The sequence below is a fragment of the Haliotis rubra genome, unplaced genomic scaffold (genome assembly GCF_003918875.1).
Source record: "Haliotis rubra isolate DU_JTF1 unplaced genomic scaffold, ASM391887v1 Scf897, whole genome shotgun sequence".
In the NCBI taxonomy this organism is placed as follows: Eukaryota; Metazoa; Mollusca; class Gastropoda; order Lepetellida; family Haliotidae; genus Haliotis; species Haliotis rubra.
Window position 1 is genome coordinate 68,801 of NW_025767631.1, and position 17,667 is coordinate 86,467.

At 39.1% G+C, this 17,667-nt stretch overlaps 1 protein-coding gene across 1 annotated transcript; it reads right to left on the reverse strand.

The window, feature by feature from the left end:
• Positions 1–11,396: 11,396 nt before the first annotated feature.
• LOC124263724 (extensin-like) lies at positions 11,397–16,993 on the reverse strand. The gene is made up of 3 exons (XM_046698388.1): positions 16,722–16,993; positions 12,356–12,547; positions 11,397–12,021 (listed from the first exon to the last, which is right to left on the reverse strand). The coding sequence occupies exons 1-3, from the start codon at positions 16,991–16,993 to the stop codon at positions 11,397–11,399; spliced, it is 1,089 nt and encodes a 362-aa protein (XP_046554344.1).
• Positions 16,994–17,667: the final 674 nt, after the last annotated feature.

Here is a 17,667-nt window from a genome sequence, read left to right on the forward strand (position 1 = left end):
ATTCCAATATGTGTAATGCCAACTCATATGAATTTCGGTTTTATTGTGTACAAATTTTGTTGCATCATGTACTTTGTATATTTGTATCTACTGATTTTGAATGAATAAAACAATTAAAAAACTCATGCCGAAACGAAATCGACAACATAAAATCGCGAAACAAAAACGGTGGAAATGACTGGGCTACTTTTAGATCACTAAGAAATCAAGTGACTTCTGCAGTAAGAAAAGCCAAGAAAAAATTATATAACAAAATTAGACACTCGAATAAACAATAATCATACCACTAAACTATGGTGGCGTTTAGTTAAAACTATTATGAACAAAAAATCTGAAAGTACCTTCTTTCCTCCTATTACCCACAATAACGAAGTCTACCAAGAACCAGAATCAATAGCAAACGTTTTAAATAATTACTTTATTGACCAGGCAACAATTCTCTGACCCTAATAAGGATCTTCCAAATATGACCTTCAACAATAATAGTATATATATCAGTGATTTATATCTTATAACGCAGGATGTTGAAGATGTTCTATCATCGTTAAACATTACCAAAGCGACTGGACCAGATGGTATTGGAAACCGCTTCCTACGTTTGGTATCCTCCTCCTTGTCACCAACATTAACTAACCTCTTTAACAAGTCGCTTCAAACATCAGTTTTCCCAGACATATGGAAAGAATCATCAGTCATACCAATCCACAAGAAAGGTAATATTAACGATTGTTCTAACTATAGACCAGTTGACTTAACATCTTGTTTATCCAAGGTCTTTGAAAAATGTATATTTAGATATGTCTTTAACTTCGTGAGAGATAACAATTGCCTCTCAAATTTGCAATTTGGATTCATGCCAGGAGATTCAACAGCTTACCAACTCACGCATTATTGCCAAAGCTATAGATAACGGGAAAGACGTCAGAGCTGTATTCTGCGATATAAGCAAGGCATTTGATAAAGTTTGGCACAAAGAGATTATCCATAAACTAAAATCATGTGGGATAGATGGGAAGTTACTGAAATGGTTTGAAAGTTATTTGCAAAATAGAATGCAAAGAGTAGTTATTCAAGGTTACAAATCAGAATTAAAACCGATAATAGCCGGAGTGCCCTAAAGGATCAGTGGTTTAAACATAATATTATTTTTATTTCGCCAAAGTAGAAACCAGGATAGGCGAACAAGCAGTGGCTTATATAAACGCCGCTCCAGTACATGGTTCAAATAGCTGGATACATAATTGAAATAATTTGACAACAAAGGAATAATACAATAACAGATATATGATTGAGTACCAAATATAGTCGTTGTGGTGTTGGTTATGCCTAGCAACGAAATGGACTGCCGCAGAAAATCACGTTATATATATTCTTACATTGAATATAGATGTTGATGGGATAATCACTGGAAGCGGTTACTTTTAGAAATGAACTGGTGTAATGAGTTAAGAATGTCACGATTAGTTGAGTTATTCAATGCGCCGTTACCGTATAAAGTAGTTTTCACATCGTATCCATGAATATAAAAATACACAGTTGTTCTTAAATTTTGATAGTTCCGACATGTAAAAAGGTAGTGAATAACGTCTTCGTTATAATAACCACATGAGCACCTGGGTGTGTCCGATATATGTCGATTAGATCTGTCTGCGTTTAGATCACTACAGCCGAGCTTGAGGCGACAATGAATGATTTGACAAAATCTAGTCCCAAAATTCAAATCAAAGTAGTTGTGAGTGTCTGTTGTGATTATCATGGTTTTAAATTGATTCAGGGAAACAGCGTTAACAGCTCCATTGGGCAATAAATTCCACGACATAATCGCGCTCGGTAAAAATGATTGAGAAATACCTTTGCGTTCTACAATTAATAGTTTGAATGGAAGTAGTATTTCTAAGATTATAGTTGCTTTGTTCAAATCATTTACCTGGTACAAGGTCGTTTAGATAATCAGGAGTCAGACGATGATACATTTTATAGAAAGTTATGAGTTTAGAGCGATGTCGTCTTTCTTTCAGTGTGCTATAATTAGTTTCCCTATATATTTTATCGTGACTGGTGCAACGATAAATGATATTTCAAACTTCTCTGACAATTGATCATTGGACAATCAGTCCTTGGACCCCTTTTATTCTTAGTACATATAAACGACATAGTTGATGGAATCGAAAGTAATATACGTCTTTTCGCAAACGACACAGCACTCTATGTCATAATCGATGATCCCCATACGAGTGCGTTTACTCTTAACTCAGATTTAGACAGAATATATAAATAGGCGGAAACCTGGCAAGTAAAATTTAATCCAAACAAAACTGGAACTATCCAATTTTCACGCAAAACCAAACCTTCTACGAACAACCATAATATTCTGATAATGCTTCTTGTTCCTGCTCACAAGATTATGAGGATGTATTCCACTATTTTTTATACTGTCCTAAATATGATAGCATTCGATACGGATCTTATTTCTATGTAAAAGGTTTCTCCCTGCGGGATGTGCTAAATGGTAATAACTCAGTATCACATCAGACGAATATGGATATTCTACGGTCAGTCCATCAATTCATTATTACATCAAAACGATTTGATTCATAAAAGTTTTTGTAGTTTCTGTTATTTTCCTATTTGTCTCAACTGGCCACGAAACAAAACCAAGGTAAATTGTTGGTATCCAAGATTGTTATTATTCAGAGATAACTTGTTATAACTATTATAAACATGTACAACATTACGCATAAATGTGAACCTTCACATGTATTATTGAGCGGTATTAATATAAGCCAATTAGGCTTGTTTGCCAATCCTTTTCTTTCTTCTTGAATGGAATAAAATATGTTTAAACTAAGTACAGATTCTAGTACTTTAAGAAACATGCATGGATGTTACGACGTAAATTGTAATAAAAACGGAAACTGTAATAAAAATTGACGTAAATTGTAATACGCAAATTGTAATCAAAATTGACGTAAATTGTAATACGCAAATTGTAATCAAAATTGACGTAAATTGTAATACGCAAATTGTAATCAAAATTGACGTAAATTGTAATAATTCTAGTTGCGGTAAAATGTAATAAATTTTTACGTAAATTGTAATAACAGTTTTAATCACTCATAAATACGCGTGTGTTTGTTTTTCGTTGCATTTCATACATCATATAAGCTTGTTAGGGCGATAACTCAAGAAAGAAATGATGGATTTTGTTCAAATTTGGTACCAAAGATATATACAAAGTGGGGGTGAGTTGCGGGTGGGTTTCTAACGGGTATATCTAACACACTTACATGCATGTAGAGTCGGAGGGGTGGGTGGGTGTTCTAACGGGTATATCTACGAGGTACGTTCAAACAGTAGTCAGCCTCACCTAGAATATGATACAAATGCAGCTGTTTTTATGTTATATTCTTCTACATATTATCTGTCAGCCTCAAGCAAATTGGTTTTGCTATGTTGCAGCCTCATGATCCCCATTTTGTGTGACTTTGTATCTTGGCTTGGTACTCCCAAAAAACGTAAAATCTGCAATAAAATGCATCACAAACTCCAGGAAACAAAATATGCTATGTTTGAGATTGGTACAAGTCGGCTAGAATCAAACTTAGATATTAAACTGCACGGAAAAGCAATTTGAAAATACAATCGCTTTTTCAAATGGCTCCCCCTTCTGTTTACTGAATTTTCTCGAGAAAGAAATGATGGATTTTGTTCAAATTTGGTACGAAGGTTTATTAACAAGATTTACCGACACTCAATTTAGTGACCTTGAGGTCATTTTAAAGGTCACAGCGAACGTGTAACAGTTTTGCACATGCCAAGTTTGGTATATGTAGCCGCGAACTCAGGAAAGAATTAATAGATTTTTATTCAATTTTATATCAAGGTGTATTGGCGGGAATCCCCCTACACCAATTGAAACAAAATATGCAAAAAACATTTTGTATGTTGGTAAAAGTCAGACTTTTATATAGCGCCAATTCCAGTCCAAAAGTACTGCTCAGTAGCGCTCCCCGAACAGCTCAAGAAAGAAAAGTTAGACACTGTATGTTTTCTTAAAAGGTATGTCTTCAGTTTGGATTTGAAAATCTTCAGGTTGTTAATTGTCCTTAGCTCCAGTGGAAGATGATTCCAGAGAGTGGGTCCTGCCACCTGAAATGATCGATCACCAAACCTGGTGCTGGACTTAAAGCATAGGACAACAAGAAGACCAAGCTTTTCAGATCGGAGACTTCGGTGGGGCTGATATCTGGTTATCAGGTCAGATAGATACTTTGGAGCTAGGCTATTTTGAACCTTGAAAACAAGAAGATTGAGTTTGTATTGGATTCTGTCTGATATGGGAAGCCAGTGTAATCTCTGCAGAACAGGAGTTATGTGAGAGTATTTCTGTGATCTGGAGACAAGTCTAGCAGCAAAATTCTGTACGCGTTGGAGCTTTCCTATTGAGGATTGAGGCAGGCCATAGAGTAGACAGTTGCAGTAGTCCATCCGAGATGAAATATACGCATGGATTAATGAACAGGTTGTCCTCTCATCAAGGTAGCGCCGGATTTGCGAGATGTTCCGTAAGTGGTAGAATGACTTGCTGCAAACTGACTTAATATGAGCATCCAGGGATAAGTGGGAGTCAAAAATGACGCCAAGGTTTCTAGCCTCCGGACTTGGGACAATGATATGACCATCAATATGGAGGTCTGGTAGAGGAAGATGTTCAGCAGCTCGCTTTGAGGTAATGATGAGAACTTCTATTTTCTCCCCATTGAGCTTCAGCCAGTGTGTTGTCATCCAATGTTTGATTGCCTGTACGCAGCTCTCAATTTGCGCAATTGCTGTAGTGGATGACGGGCGACAAGTTGGCTTGAAGGAAAGATACAGCTGTGTGTCGTCGGCGTAAAGGTGGAAGGAAAGACTGTAACATCTGGCTATGTCTCCTAAGGGACAAGTGTACACTGTGAATAACATGGGGCCTAAGACAGATCCCTGCGGAACTCCATAGACAAGCTCCTTGGAGTCAGATGAGTGGTCATCGATTACGACACGTTGGTATCTTTCTGATAGGTATGAACTAATCCACTGAAGCGCTGTGCCATTGATACCTACTCTTTCCTTCAGGGTGCTGATGAGGATGTCATGGTCGATTGTGTCGAACGCTGCCGACAAATCTAAAAGAATTAGAATTGCAGCACCATTCTTGTCAACTCATTGAATGAGGTCATTTAGGACTCTCACCAAGGCTGTTTCCGTACTATGGTGTGTACGGTATGCAGACTGCAAAGGCTCCAAACAGTCGTGGACAGTGATGTGTTTTTTCAGTCTGTGTGCTACCACACGTTCCAAAAGTATGGAGACAAAAGGAAGATTTTACACTGGCCGACAATGTTTCAAAATTTCAGGATCGAGGTTCGGTTTCTTCAGCAGTGGGGTGATAACTGCCTCCTTGAGAGACACAGGAACATATCCCTCAGACAGAGATGAGTTGATGATGTGGGTCAGGATGGGTACAACAGCATGCATACAGTTCTTCAGGAGCCATGTTGGCATCACGTCAAGCTGCTGTATGAATCTTTGCACCTCTTGTTCGATGGTGGGACGAAAAGAATTCAAGCTACATTTACTGTCATATTCGATTTGTGATGGACTACAAACGTCACACGATGCATGTTGATTCGACAAAGTTGATGGTATATTGATGATCTTATCCATGAAGTAGTCAGAGAACAAGGTGCATAGTGCAGCCCCGGAAACAGAGGATGGTAACAGTTTCTTGTTCTGTCTGAACAGGAGCTTATTGGTGACAGCATAAACCTCCCTTTTTTCTCCCTTGACATTATGCAGCATGTCCTTGAAGTAGCCACGCTTGTGGTCTCCACCAGCGCACTGACATGATTTCTCTGGGTGCGATGTAATTCCTCATGAATAGCAAGGCCACTGGACCGCATCTGAGTTTTGCTTGACGGATTTCATCGTTGTACCAGGGAGCTTCTGCATGGACTGTAACTGTACAACGATCCTCTGGTGCATGTTTATCTACAGTACTTGTTGTGTTGCCATTGTACATATCATAAGCATCAGAAACAGATAAACCGTCATATTCTGACAACTCTGGTATCAAATCAGAAATGAATGTGTCAGTGGGAATATCTTTCCACTTTCTGTAGTGTATTGTCTTGTGTTCTCGCATTGGTGATTTAATGTTTACTTCATACAACACAGCAAAGTGATCTGACTGTACAGATTGATCTAGTCTGATGCTGTCCACATTCACTTCATCCTGGCGTGTGATGACAAGGTCCAGGGTGTGGCACCGGGTATGAGTGGCCATTGTCACATGCTGAACCATATTATGTGCTTATGTGACAAACTCCTGTGTTTACTACCAAAGTACTTTCCAAAAACTGTAAATAAACTGCATAAATAGATTCCTTGTATCTTCATCCATTAGTAGTTCAAGTTGTGGACATTGTCATGTTGAATACAGTGCTAAACTTATCATTCAGAGCTGAACAGAGGTGCAGCCAGCCGGCGCAGCACTCATGCTTTCTCATACACTACCCACCGCCTTTCAGTTGTAGTCATCATAAGGATATAACTCATCCTAAAGTTTTCACTTATTCATACATGATGTCAAGGGTTCAAACTAAGTACTGAATGGTAACACAAGTGTCAGTTCTCAATATTTTGTATATCTGGACACAAAGTTTTTGAAAAATTAAAATGAGGGTGTCCTAAAAAAACAGTCCCCGTCTAAATATATATCAAGCAATTCAAATCTTTGAATGTTGATGATGACGGTAAGTCATCGAATACTATGCTGAACATATTTTATATGATATTATCTAAGGGCATACCATTATCCAAGAGATAGCGCAATAGTGCAGTGGTAAGGCGTCTGCCTATCACGCTGAAGGCCCGGTTTCGAGGAGGCACCGATGTTCGGGTCCCGAGATGGGCACATTTGCGTAGTATCCTTGGACAAGATACTTAGATCCACAATGTTTCAGTTCACCCAGCTGTAAAATGGGTACCCGTGAGTATGTGCTGGCAATGTGAGTGTTTAGTTCATTGCGCCTAACAGGCAGCATGGCTGTATGATCCCCAGGGAGTTGAAAAAGTATCGGAAAGTACGATAGTGTCCTATGATCGGGGATAGTAATGTTCGTAGCGCCGTGAGCAGGCAATGTGCCTGGATGTGAGCGCAGGATCGTTTTCCATTTTCTGCAAATTTGCAAAAAAAAATTATACCCCATGTTGTGATGACTAATATCTCGTTAACCACATTACCCACATGAAAATTTGGATATGACTTTGCTAATGATTCCTTCAAAATAAAATGGAAGCTGTTTTCAAATATTGGACATCGAGAATATAATTAGTTTGACTACTTTTTCAACGCCCCTCGTAACATACTTAAAAGAAAAGAGAACGTCTAAGTAAAAAAACAGTTTGATCTCTGAATACTTCTGAGCTATTTAAATACAAAAAGCAAAGGAATAAAATAAATAATCAGAAAAGAATAGCCAAGGGAAATTTTTAATCTATTTTTGATAACTATTTATCACCTCAGTCTACTCAATCAGGTGGTTAGTACTTCATCGGGACCATTCCCCTTCTTGTCACTGATGATTCTGGTATATCAGTTTTAACAGATTTGGATAAATGATATTTTGTATCTGTTTCTAATGTTAATAATGGCGGCAAGACTTTGCCACCTGTTAGCCATCGCTGTGTTGACAGTATAACAAATGTCATTGTAACCAAAAGGAGGTACCTGATATGATTAAGACCTTGCCAACAAACAAATCTAGTGGACCTGATGGCATTAACATGAGAGTGTTAAAACGAATTTGTACATCTATCGCTGAACCTCTTTGTTTGTTGTTTGTTGTGTATTGTTTTCCTCTATAGTTAAAACGTTTTAGATTTAATTAGTTTTACATACATATCTGTGATATTCTAGTTGTTTTACTGTCCTTCGTCGGCAGGTTTTTTTTATAATATACATATATTTCATTTCAATATCAAATGTTCTCAAATGCTGAAATATTGCCGATGTGACGTTAAATATTAACTCACTCACTCACTTTGTTTGTTGTATAATATATCAAATTAGAAAATTATGGTGTTCGTGGAAACGTACTTAGTTGGTTAACTAACTATCTATCTGATAGACGACAGCGTGTCTCTGTTAATGGAACATTATCAAAAGAACTAAATGTTACTGCAGGGGTTCCTCAAGAGTTTGTCCTTGGTTAATTTGTGTTCCTTGTGTATATCAATGATTTACCTGGAAATTTACGAAATATCACAATAATGTTGGCCGATGACACATCAATCGGTGTTGCGGGAAAATATGTAAAATCCATAGAAGCAACTCTCAACTATGATTTAGCCCAATTGAATAAATGGGCAGAAAAGTGATGTGGTGTGTTCTAATGGTTATATCTAGCATACTTTAAGACATAGAGGGGTGGTGGTGGTTCTAACGGTTATATCTCAAATACATGTAGAGGCGGGAGGCCTAACGGGTATGTCTAACATACAACAATAAAAAGTTTCATGTATTTATGGCCCACATTTTCGAACCTTTTATCAGTCTCTAAAAAGGAGCTGGCAATAGATTTTTAATGAACTTTGTCCTTCAAACCTTTTAATATGGTTGAGTAATCCTTTTTCATTTATCCAAAAAAGTAGTGAGGTTGTGCATTTTTGTTACAGATTTCTAAAATCTATGGACACTATAGGGACGTTGGTAACTTTTAGCAGACATTATTTGACGACATTTCTCATGGTTAGAATATAGCCGACTTTATAGAAATCTTGGTATTTTCGGAACCAGAGAAGGGATATGCCGATATTTTAGGTAGTTAACATAGCATTATATGGTCACGAATATAATTTTCTATTTATTACCGAAGTCTTTAATTGAGGAAATTACGCGATAATCTACTTTCCAACAAAGGCAGGCTCCCCGTCGTCGTTGTATTTAGAAGGCGGCTTCTTAGAAGCAACGTGACGTCATAACATTGTTCATGATGTCATGTCACCATGACAAAGTGATATTTTACCCGGTGCATATCGCATGAAAACAAATTATCCTTGACATTTTTGCCCTCGTAGGTTATAACCATTGTTATGATCATTCTTTGAGGTTAATGCCACCCGTTGATTTCTTTGTTGTATTTTGAGCGGTGAAACTAAACAAATGATTTCTTTAGTCTACCCATAACAATTAAGGTGTCAACTTACATTGTATACCTTACAGAAAGAAGTTTTGACTTTACTTTGATAACGAGCACATATGATCGATTCCTTGAAGCAAATGATAAAATTCAATAGCATTTCTACATTTTATTTTAAATGCATCAATCAAATACAACAAATGAGTAGACAGATTGACTGCTATGTGGCAAGGAATAACCAGGCGCCAGCGATTTATGATATCCTTTGCAAATGTAACATAACATTCCCTCTCATAAAAATACAATAATATGTAGTAATATGATGAAGAAAATAATACGAACCAGGTTAAACTATGACAACGCAATATATGAATGTATGATCGAAACATAAATCATAATAAATCACATATGATCAAAACATAAAATTAACTTCAAATATGTCATTGCGTCAACACTGAAAATAATTCGAAAATGAAGAAGAATAAACGTACATTTCAAAGCGTAAACAAACAATATCCTGTTATTTTGGGATATGCTACGAAGAACTTCAAAATGTAATAGAAATAACATTAAATTATTAAATAACGTAAAATATGTCCTTGCGTCAACATCGAAAATAACTCCATAATGAAAAACAATTAACTTTAATATTCGAAACATACACAAATAATCTCTGGCTTTTCTAAGACGTGTCACGAATAATTTCACAGCTGGTAGAATTCAACATGAAATTATAGAAACCATTTGCTAACAAAAATGTGAAAATTAGTAATGAAGTAGCGTTTGTCACAAACATAGCTAGTACCCCGCCACATGTCGATATCTGAATGTCGCAATAATCCTCTGCCTGACCCTGAAAATTATGTTAACGCTACCGATACTGTTATCTGATGCCTTGATACAAAATGCGAACAAATTCCATCCATTAGGTTTGGAGATATCGCAAGAATACTCACTGTGACCTTGAAAATAATCCGAAGGTTTATTACAATTTGCTGCAAGTATTACAATTTGCATTTTTATTACAATTTACGTCGTAACAATGGACTAAATCCTTAAATCCCGAAAAGCAAATCTCTTTCATCTACATTTACAAATTATTTACCTAAAAAGTCTAACCAATTCAGTCTATATGTTTACAGATATGCATCAACAAATGTTATGGAATTCCAGAAATTTCCTGAATGACAAGATCCATTTTAATTCTGCTCGACACGTTTTTTTCCAAGTATTATTCCTTCCTGTTGCGATGATTAATCTTTGAAATTGAATAAGAAGACATTTTTCCCTGTCGCCACCTAAGTTATTATTTCACCAAAATTTGTAATATTTCAATTGATTCCGCACATCTAATATCTACTATCTTTTCGTATTTAAAATTGATCTTCCATGATCTAGAATTTATGTTTTATGTTTGTCGTGTATATTTGTCTTAATATATTGTAATATGTAGTGTACCCTCATTGTATATTCTGCACCATGTGAAAAGGCATTGATATAAGCATCAGGCTTGTTTGCCAATCCACTCCATTTTGTTAATATATTATATGCACATGCTCTATTGAACAATTAATATCGTTTAAATCATACATTTTATGGAATAAATCTACTTTGTGAAAGATAGGTATCCCTATTTTCTAATTTGTGTAAAACTAACGACAAGAATTCATTTTGCCACCACATGTCCACTCATGTTTGAAATGTTGTAAATGTATGCCGTCACAAAAAGACAATTTAATAATTACCATGTTTACGTTACCCCTGATCAGTTGTATGTATTGCGATATTATTTTTCAAATTTAAGAAGCCTTTAAACATCCAATTTACAAATAAAAAGATATGTGAATAAATACGTACGTTGTTTCTGGATGCATCAAAATAACTCAGTTTGGTTGAGACATCAAATTATATATGCTGTAATATAACAATTATGAAAATTGTACACATACGAACAGGTCGAAAAATGCTGAGCAGTCTCAAAACTGCAACTGCATCGCTTGTCTGTAAAGGCAAAATATCACATCACGGCTTGACATACAACTTGTTTAACCACCAATGGTTTTATTCTACATGCTAGTGTAACTTTAAGTTTTTGAATCACCTGACCTATTTGTAATATAGTGATTGCGGGGACACGGTTTTTCTATATTGGAATTAAATGATAATGTTACGACTGGTATCAATGCTAAGTGGAATATTAACGTGTGTTCATTTACCTTAAACAGTTTTTAGGGATTGTATTGTTTGGTTTGGGGTTGGGAGGTGGGTTGGGAGGAGGGTGTTTTGGGGTTGGGAGGTGGGTGTTTGGGATGGGAGGTGGGTGTTTGGGGTTGGGAGGTGGGTGTTTGGGGTGGGAGGTGGGTGTTTGGGGTGGGAGGTGGGTGTTTGGGGTTGGGAGGTGGGTGTTTGGGGTTGGGAGGTGGGTGTTTGGGGTTGGGAGGTGGGTGTTTGGGGTTGGGAGGTGGGTGTTTGGGGTTGGGAGGTGGGTGTTTGGGGTTGGGAGGTGGGTGTTTGGGGTTGGGAGGTGGGTGTTTGGGGTTGGGAGGTGGGTGTTTGGGGGGGAGGTGGGTGTTTGGGAGGTTGGGAGGGTGGGTGTTTGGGGTTGGGAGGTGGGTGTTTGGGGTTGGGAGGTGGGTGTTTGGGGTTGGGAGGAGGATGTTTGGGGATGGGAGGAGGGGTGTTTGGGGTTGGGAGGTGGGGTGTTTGGAGGTTGGGAGGTGGGTGTTTGGGGTTGGGAGGTGGGTGTTTGGGGTTGGGAGGTGGGTGTTTGGGGTTGGGAGGAGGGTGTTTGGGGTTGGGAGGTGGGTGTTTGGGGTTAGGAGGTGGGTGTTTGGGGTTGGGGAGGTGGGTGTTTGGGAGGTGGGTGTTTGGGGTTGGGAGGTGGGGTGTTTGGGGTGGGTTTGGAGGATGTTTGGATGTTTGGGGTTGGGAGGTGGGTGTTTGGGGTTGGGAGGTGGGTGTTTGGGTTGGGAGGTGGGTGTTTGGGGTTGGGAGGAGGGTGTTTGGGGGGGTGGGAGGGGAGGTGGGTGTTTGGGGTTGGGGGAGGTGGGTGTTTGGGGTTGGGAGGAGGGGTGTTTGGGGTTGGGAGGTGGGTGTTTAGGGTTGGGAGAGTGGGTGTTTGGGGTTAGGAGGAGGGAGGGTGTTTGGGGTTGGAGGAGGTGGGTGTTTGGGGTTGAGGAGGTGGGTGTTTGGGGTTGGGAGGTGGGTGTTTGGGGTTGGGAGGAGGATGTTTGGGGTTGGGAGGTGGAGTGTTTAGGGGTTGGGAGGAGGATGTTTGGGGTTGGGAGGGAGGATGTTTGGGGTTGGGAGGAGGATGTTTGGGGTTGGGAGGTGGGTGTTTGGGGTTGGGAGGTGGATGTTTGGGGGTTGGGAGGAGGGATGTTTGGGGTTGGGAGGTGGGTGTTTAGGGGTTGGGAGGAGGATGTTTGGGGGTTGGGAGGAGGATGTTTGGGGTTGGGAGGAGTGGGTGTTTGGGGTTGGGAGGTGGGTGTTTGGGGTTGGGAGGTTTGGGGTTGGGAGGTGGAGTGTTGGGGTTTAGGAGGAGGATGTTTGGGGTTGGGAGGAGGAGGATGTTTGGGGTTGGGAGGTGGGTGTGTTTGGGGTTGGGAGGTGGGTGTTTGGGGTTGGGAGGAGGATGTTTGGGGTTAGGGGGAGGAGGATGTTTGGGGGTTGGGAGGTGGGTGTTTAGGGGGTTGGGAGGTGGGGTGTTTGGGGTTGGGAGATGGGTGTTTGGGGTTGGGAGGTGGGTGTTTGGGGTTGGGAGATGGGTGTTTTGGGGTTGGGAGGAGGGTGTTTGGGGTGGGAGTTGGGTGTTTGGGATGGGAGGTGGGTGTTTGGGGTTTTCTATTTATACAATAATTTGTTGCATCCCTAAGTAAATAAAGGGCACGTTTTCATGGATGTTCATATGTTTTCTTTTACAGGTTTTCTTTTTGTGAATGCAGTGATGAATAAAGATAAAGTTTGAGTATTTCTTATTATGGATCTTGAGTGTATTCTAGTATAATGATCCCATCTGACAACACAAGTATTGAAATACACAATGCCATTTAGAAAGTGGTCAAATGTAACATATGTTATATTTGGGATTACACTCACTTAGTAAAGTACAGATTCTAGAACTTTTGGGGTTGAGTCCCATCCGGGATTCGAACCCACACTCTCAGAGTCAGGCACCTAATCGCCAGCACACGAAGTCAGACACCTATACCGCTCAGCCACCGCGGCTTCCACAAAAATGAAAGTCGGACAACTGGTAGTCTAGACTGCGGACTTTGTGTACCCCTCTGATAAGTGTTAATTGGCACGGCTCCCACGGCCGAAAGCTATGAAATACACAATGCCATTTTAGAAAGTGGTCAAATGTAACATATGTTATATTTGGGATTACGTTTGGGAGCCGTGCCAATTAATACAACTGTACCATAAAATATATGGGTAGATGTTTCATATGATTTTGTCTATTTTGTTTATATACAATATCTTACTAAAATATACCACAAATACAGATGGGTGATGAACTATTTGTTTTCAAGAGTACCTCTTTGTTTTGTGAAATATTTTCAATCACAAATAACTAGTGTCATTTATGCTGTTGCGGTAAAAGTATATTTATCGGAAGATGTTATCATTTGATGAAAACAGAGACCACATACATGTATTAAATTATATTGTCTCTGATGAAAGTCAACAGGCCTCATATTCTGTTATAATTAAAGTAAATAGAAATTATCTTACCTTAGTGTCTTTTCCCGAGTTTTGAAGCAATGACATAATATGAAATTAGTCTACAGAACTTTCAAGGATTGTTGCTGTTTGCTGAAGAGTCTGATAGTGATATGCTCCAATTACTACAGTATGTAAAATTGCCTCTGCCATCATAAAACAAAAAATGTCAAGAACAGTATTCTTTGAATTAAAAAATGCCAAAACCTGAGCACTCTTTCATTTAGGGTCTGTATGTATTTGAGATTGTCCAAATTGAAATCTCAATGAATTAGCTCCAAACCGGACAACAAAATATCATTTATTGCAGGGCACGATTTTGGGAAAGGAAACCTATATGTCCCTGGTGCCACCTTTACATGATTACCTTGATGCCTCAGACAAAAACAGGTTGCACCTCCTACTCAATATACAATTATCTATGACCTGTGGTTTTGATATTGCTGATTCACAGCATATTACGTCATCAAATTTTATGACATGAGAAAAAGGGTCATTCTTTCAATCTCTGTCAGTGTAATCATTGCTCCAAGCCAGTTTGGGTCATCATTGATCTGTTTCCCAGATGAAGTCTGTTGTTGTTGTTGTTTGGTTTTTTATCAGCAAAATATGAACATTCACAGTGTGCAAGTAGGTATAAATATGAGGTTACATTTTGCAGTTTTAGGTTGCACCAGTGCAAATTCTAAATGCTAAATTGAGTCATGCACTGGGTCACTTGACCAGTAATGTTTTTTACAAAATGGGCACACGTCAAAAAATGTGAAAAACTAGTACTGCACCAGGTAGAATTAAAACTTTGAAAGCTTTGCTTTTTGAGGCAACAGAATTGTTTTGCTCCTTCTCGGAGAACAAAAGATGTGCTGTTTAGCCGTTTTTATGTCCAAAATAAATACCGATTTTGAGTGAAATAGCATTCACACAGACTATGACTATTTTTTTATCCCGTCATTCCAATTTTTACGAAATCCATTTACATCACATTCTTACACTAGATCTGGTTTCATCCGTTTCTGTGAAAGGAAACAAGAATTCATGCATGACAACCTCAATCACCAGAATTGTCCTTGTGACGATAGACACATAACAATATTATGTTATTGTTATGACATACTGACATTTTATAATATCTCCCCGTGTCAGACAATTATACGAAAACCATCGCCCGCGATAACCATTACGACTTTGAATTTGTAAAAATAAAGATCTACGCACCGGCGGCAATATTGAGGGGACAAAATGTACAACGCAAGCAGAAAATAGCAACTTCTGTTGAAAACAGCTAACAGTAACCAATTGAAGGTGATTGAAAACTTAATTCTATTACATATTTTGGATTTTTTCGGAATCAATTTAGAAAATGTATCAATGGTCGTTTTCCAACTCGTGCCTATTTTACCTCCATGTGTGCCATGCCGTACGTGCTTCCGGTTTCATCAAGGGTGGGTACAATTACAAATATCGTGATAATGTTGTTTTTTATGATCTGCATTATTTAGGTATAGAGTCGTTTTCTTTGAATGTTTTTGAGTTCAGATTCTGCTTATGAACGCGTATTTTCAACCATCCTTCGTGTCTTGTCACCTAATAAAACTGCGAGTTTGGCCATACCCTTATGCGTCACTCACGGCTGTCAACAATGTCAGTGTGGGAAGGTTTATCCAACAAAATCTTTATAAACTCGATAAATATGAACATTTTGTTACAAAGACAATACCATTTACCTAATCAGACCATGTAATTAATTCCAGCGAATATAGTTGGATCTATGAAAAGGATGGCACAATTTTTCGGCATCACGATGCATGTGGAGTTGTTTGTTTACCGCCGTTGCCATGATCGTTCCTATTCGTCCAATCGGTGATGTAACACTGAGATTGTTTTTGTTTATAAATAATAAAACCGAAAGTGACTAATATTTAGGAAAAGGGAAACTTCAGTGTTTTCTCTTCACCAAAGAACAAAATTATTGATCAAACTATTAAAAAATGTTTCATTATGTAGAAAATATTAGACAGGGTACCACTCCACGTGATGTGCCTGAAGTAAAAAACGGCCGTTATTTGCGGGTGTGTGCCGATAATTTTGGCGAACAAAGTTTTTAGTTCACGGGCGTTTCGTTTTAAGGTACATAAACTAATTGAAGATTATATATTTAGAAAGCTGAGAATTAATTCATTCCATACATAATTCAAATGACACGTAAATCCGACTTGTTGAATAATTATTGCAAGTTTTATTTGGGGATGTCATTATGCTGCTCTCCTGTTGAATGGGTTCGACAGTAGCATTGAGAGGATTAACCGTCTTAAATCTGCGTTTACTCCCTTGGCGTACTATTTCAATCCACTAGTTTCTATGACTTTTGTCCTGCCCAAAAGCGAAGCACACTAGTGACACATGTGGTCTCACCTTAGACAAGTGAGTTTGTTCAAAACCTTCGTCTGTTTACCTGTTCACCTCTGTGGGTATCCGGGGGATAAGTTATTAACCTTCCAGCGCCTCACAAGCAGGTTCAGTTATCAGGAGTAATAATGTTCATCATGTTGTATGCGCTCAAAGCATGACTGTGGGGTGTGGGGCTCAGCAGTATGTGCGTGGTCTTGCTAAATTATATAAATTATATAGGTATGCCAACCTTCTTCACGGTTCCATGTCGAGGCCCCTCTCTTAGGACCCCTACGTTAACGTTCTCAGGTTCCATGTCATGTCGACCATGTTCTTAGGCCCAACGTTAACGTTCTCAGGTTCCATGTCGACCTTCTTAGGCCCAACGTTAACGCTCTCAGGTTCCATGTCGACCTCCTTAGGCCCAACGTTAACGCTCTCAGGTTCCATGTCGACCTCTTAGGCCCAACGTTAACGCTCTCAGGTTCCATGTCGACCTTCTTAGTCCCAACGTTAACGTTCTCAGGTTCCATGTCGACCTCCTTAGGCCCAACGTTAACGTTCTCAGGTTCCATGTCGACCTCCTTAGGCCCAACGTTAACGCTCTCAGGTTCCATGTCGACCTCCTTAGGCCCAACGTTAACGCTCTCAGGTTCCATGTCGACCTCCTTAGGCCCAACGTTAACGCTCTCAGGTTCCATGTCGACCTTCTGTGTCTTTGAATTCACACTTCACAGTAAAATAGGACAAGAAAAGTATTATGACCAACTCGTACACCAACTGAATTTTAGTAAAATAGAAAAGTGACCAACCCTGCAGTGTATGCCAAACCAAACCCGTACACTAATAGCAGTGGCCGGCGTTGGAAAACGCATTTCTACGGACAAATGCAGTAGTTTGTCTCAACGATACGGTATTCCCCATGTAGCAGAGGGTTTTCCCTACAATTATGCGTGGTGACAGTTTCCAGCTGTCGCTCGTTATCAAGACAGAAGCAATTAATACACCAAGTTTCCTTCGAATCTGAAATTCAACACGAAAAACCTGACAATTTATCTATGATAATGCACATAATAGCTGGAGTTCATGGAATCGTATGCTAGAAAAGTATTCCAATGAATGATGTAAACCTTAGCTGGTATTAAAAACAACACCTTATTAAACTCCCTGCGAGTGGCCGCCATGTTGGATTTTGACCAATCCAGAATATCGGTGACCAACCCCAAACTGCCGGAGCTCAATGGACGGTGTGATACTGTACACACGTGGCGATCGAAACGGCGCAATTGGTCTGTTGACCGAACGTTTCACCCCTATACTGCCACCGCAAATCAGAGTACTTTTTTTATTAATTGGTTCCCAAGATTACAATATC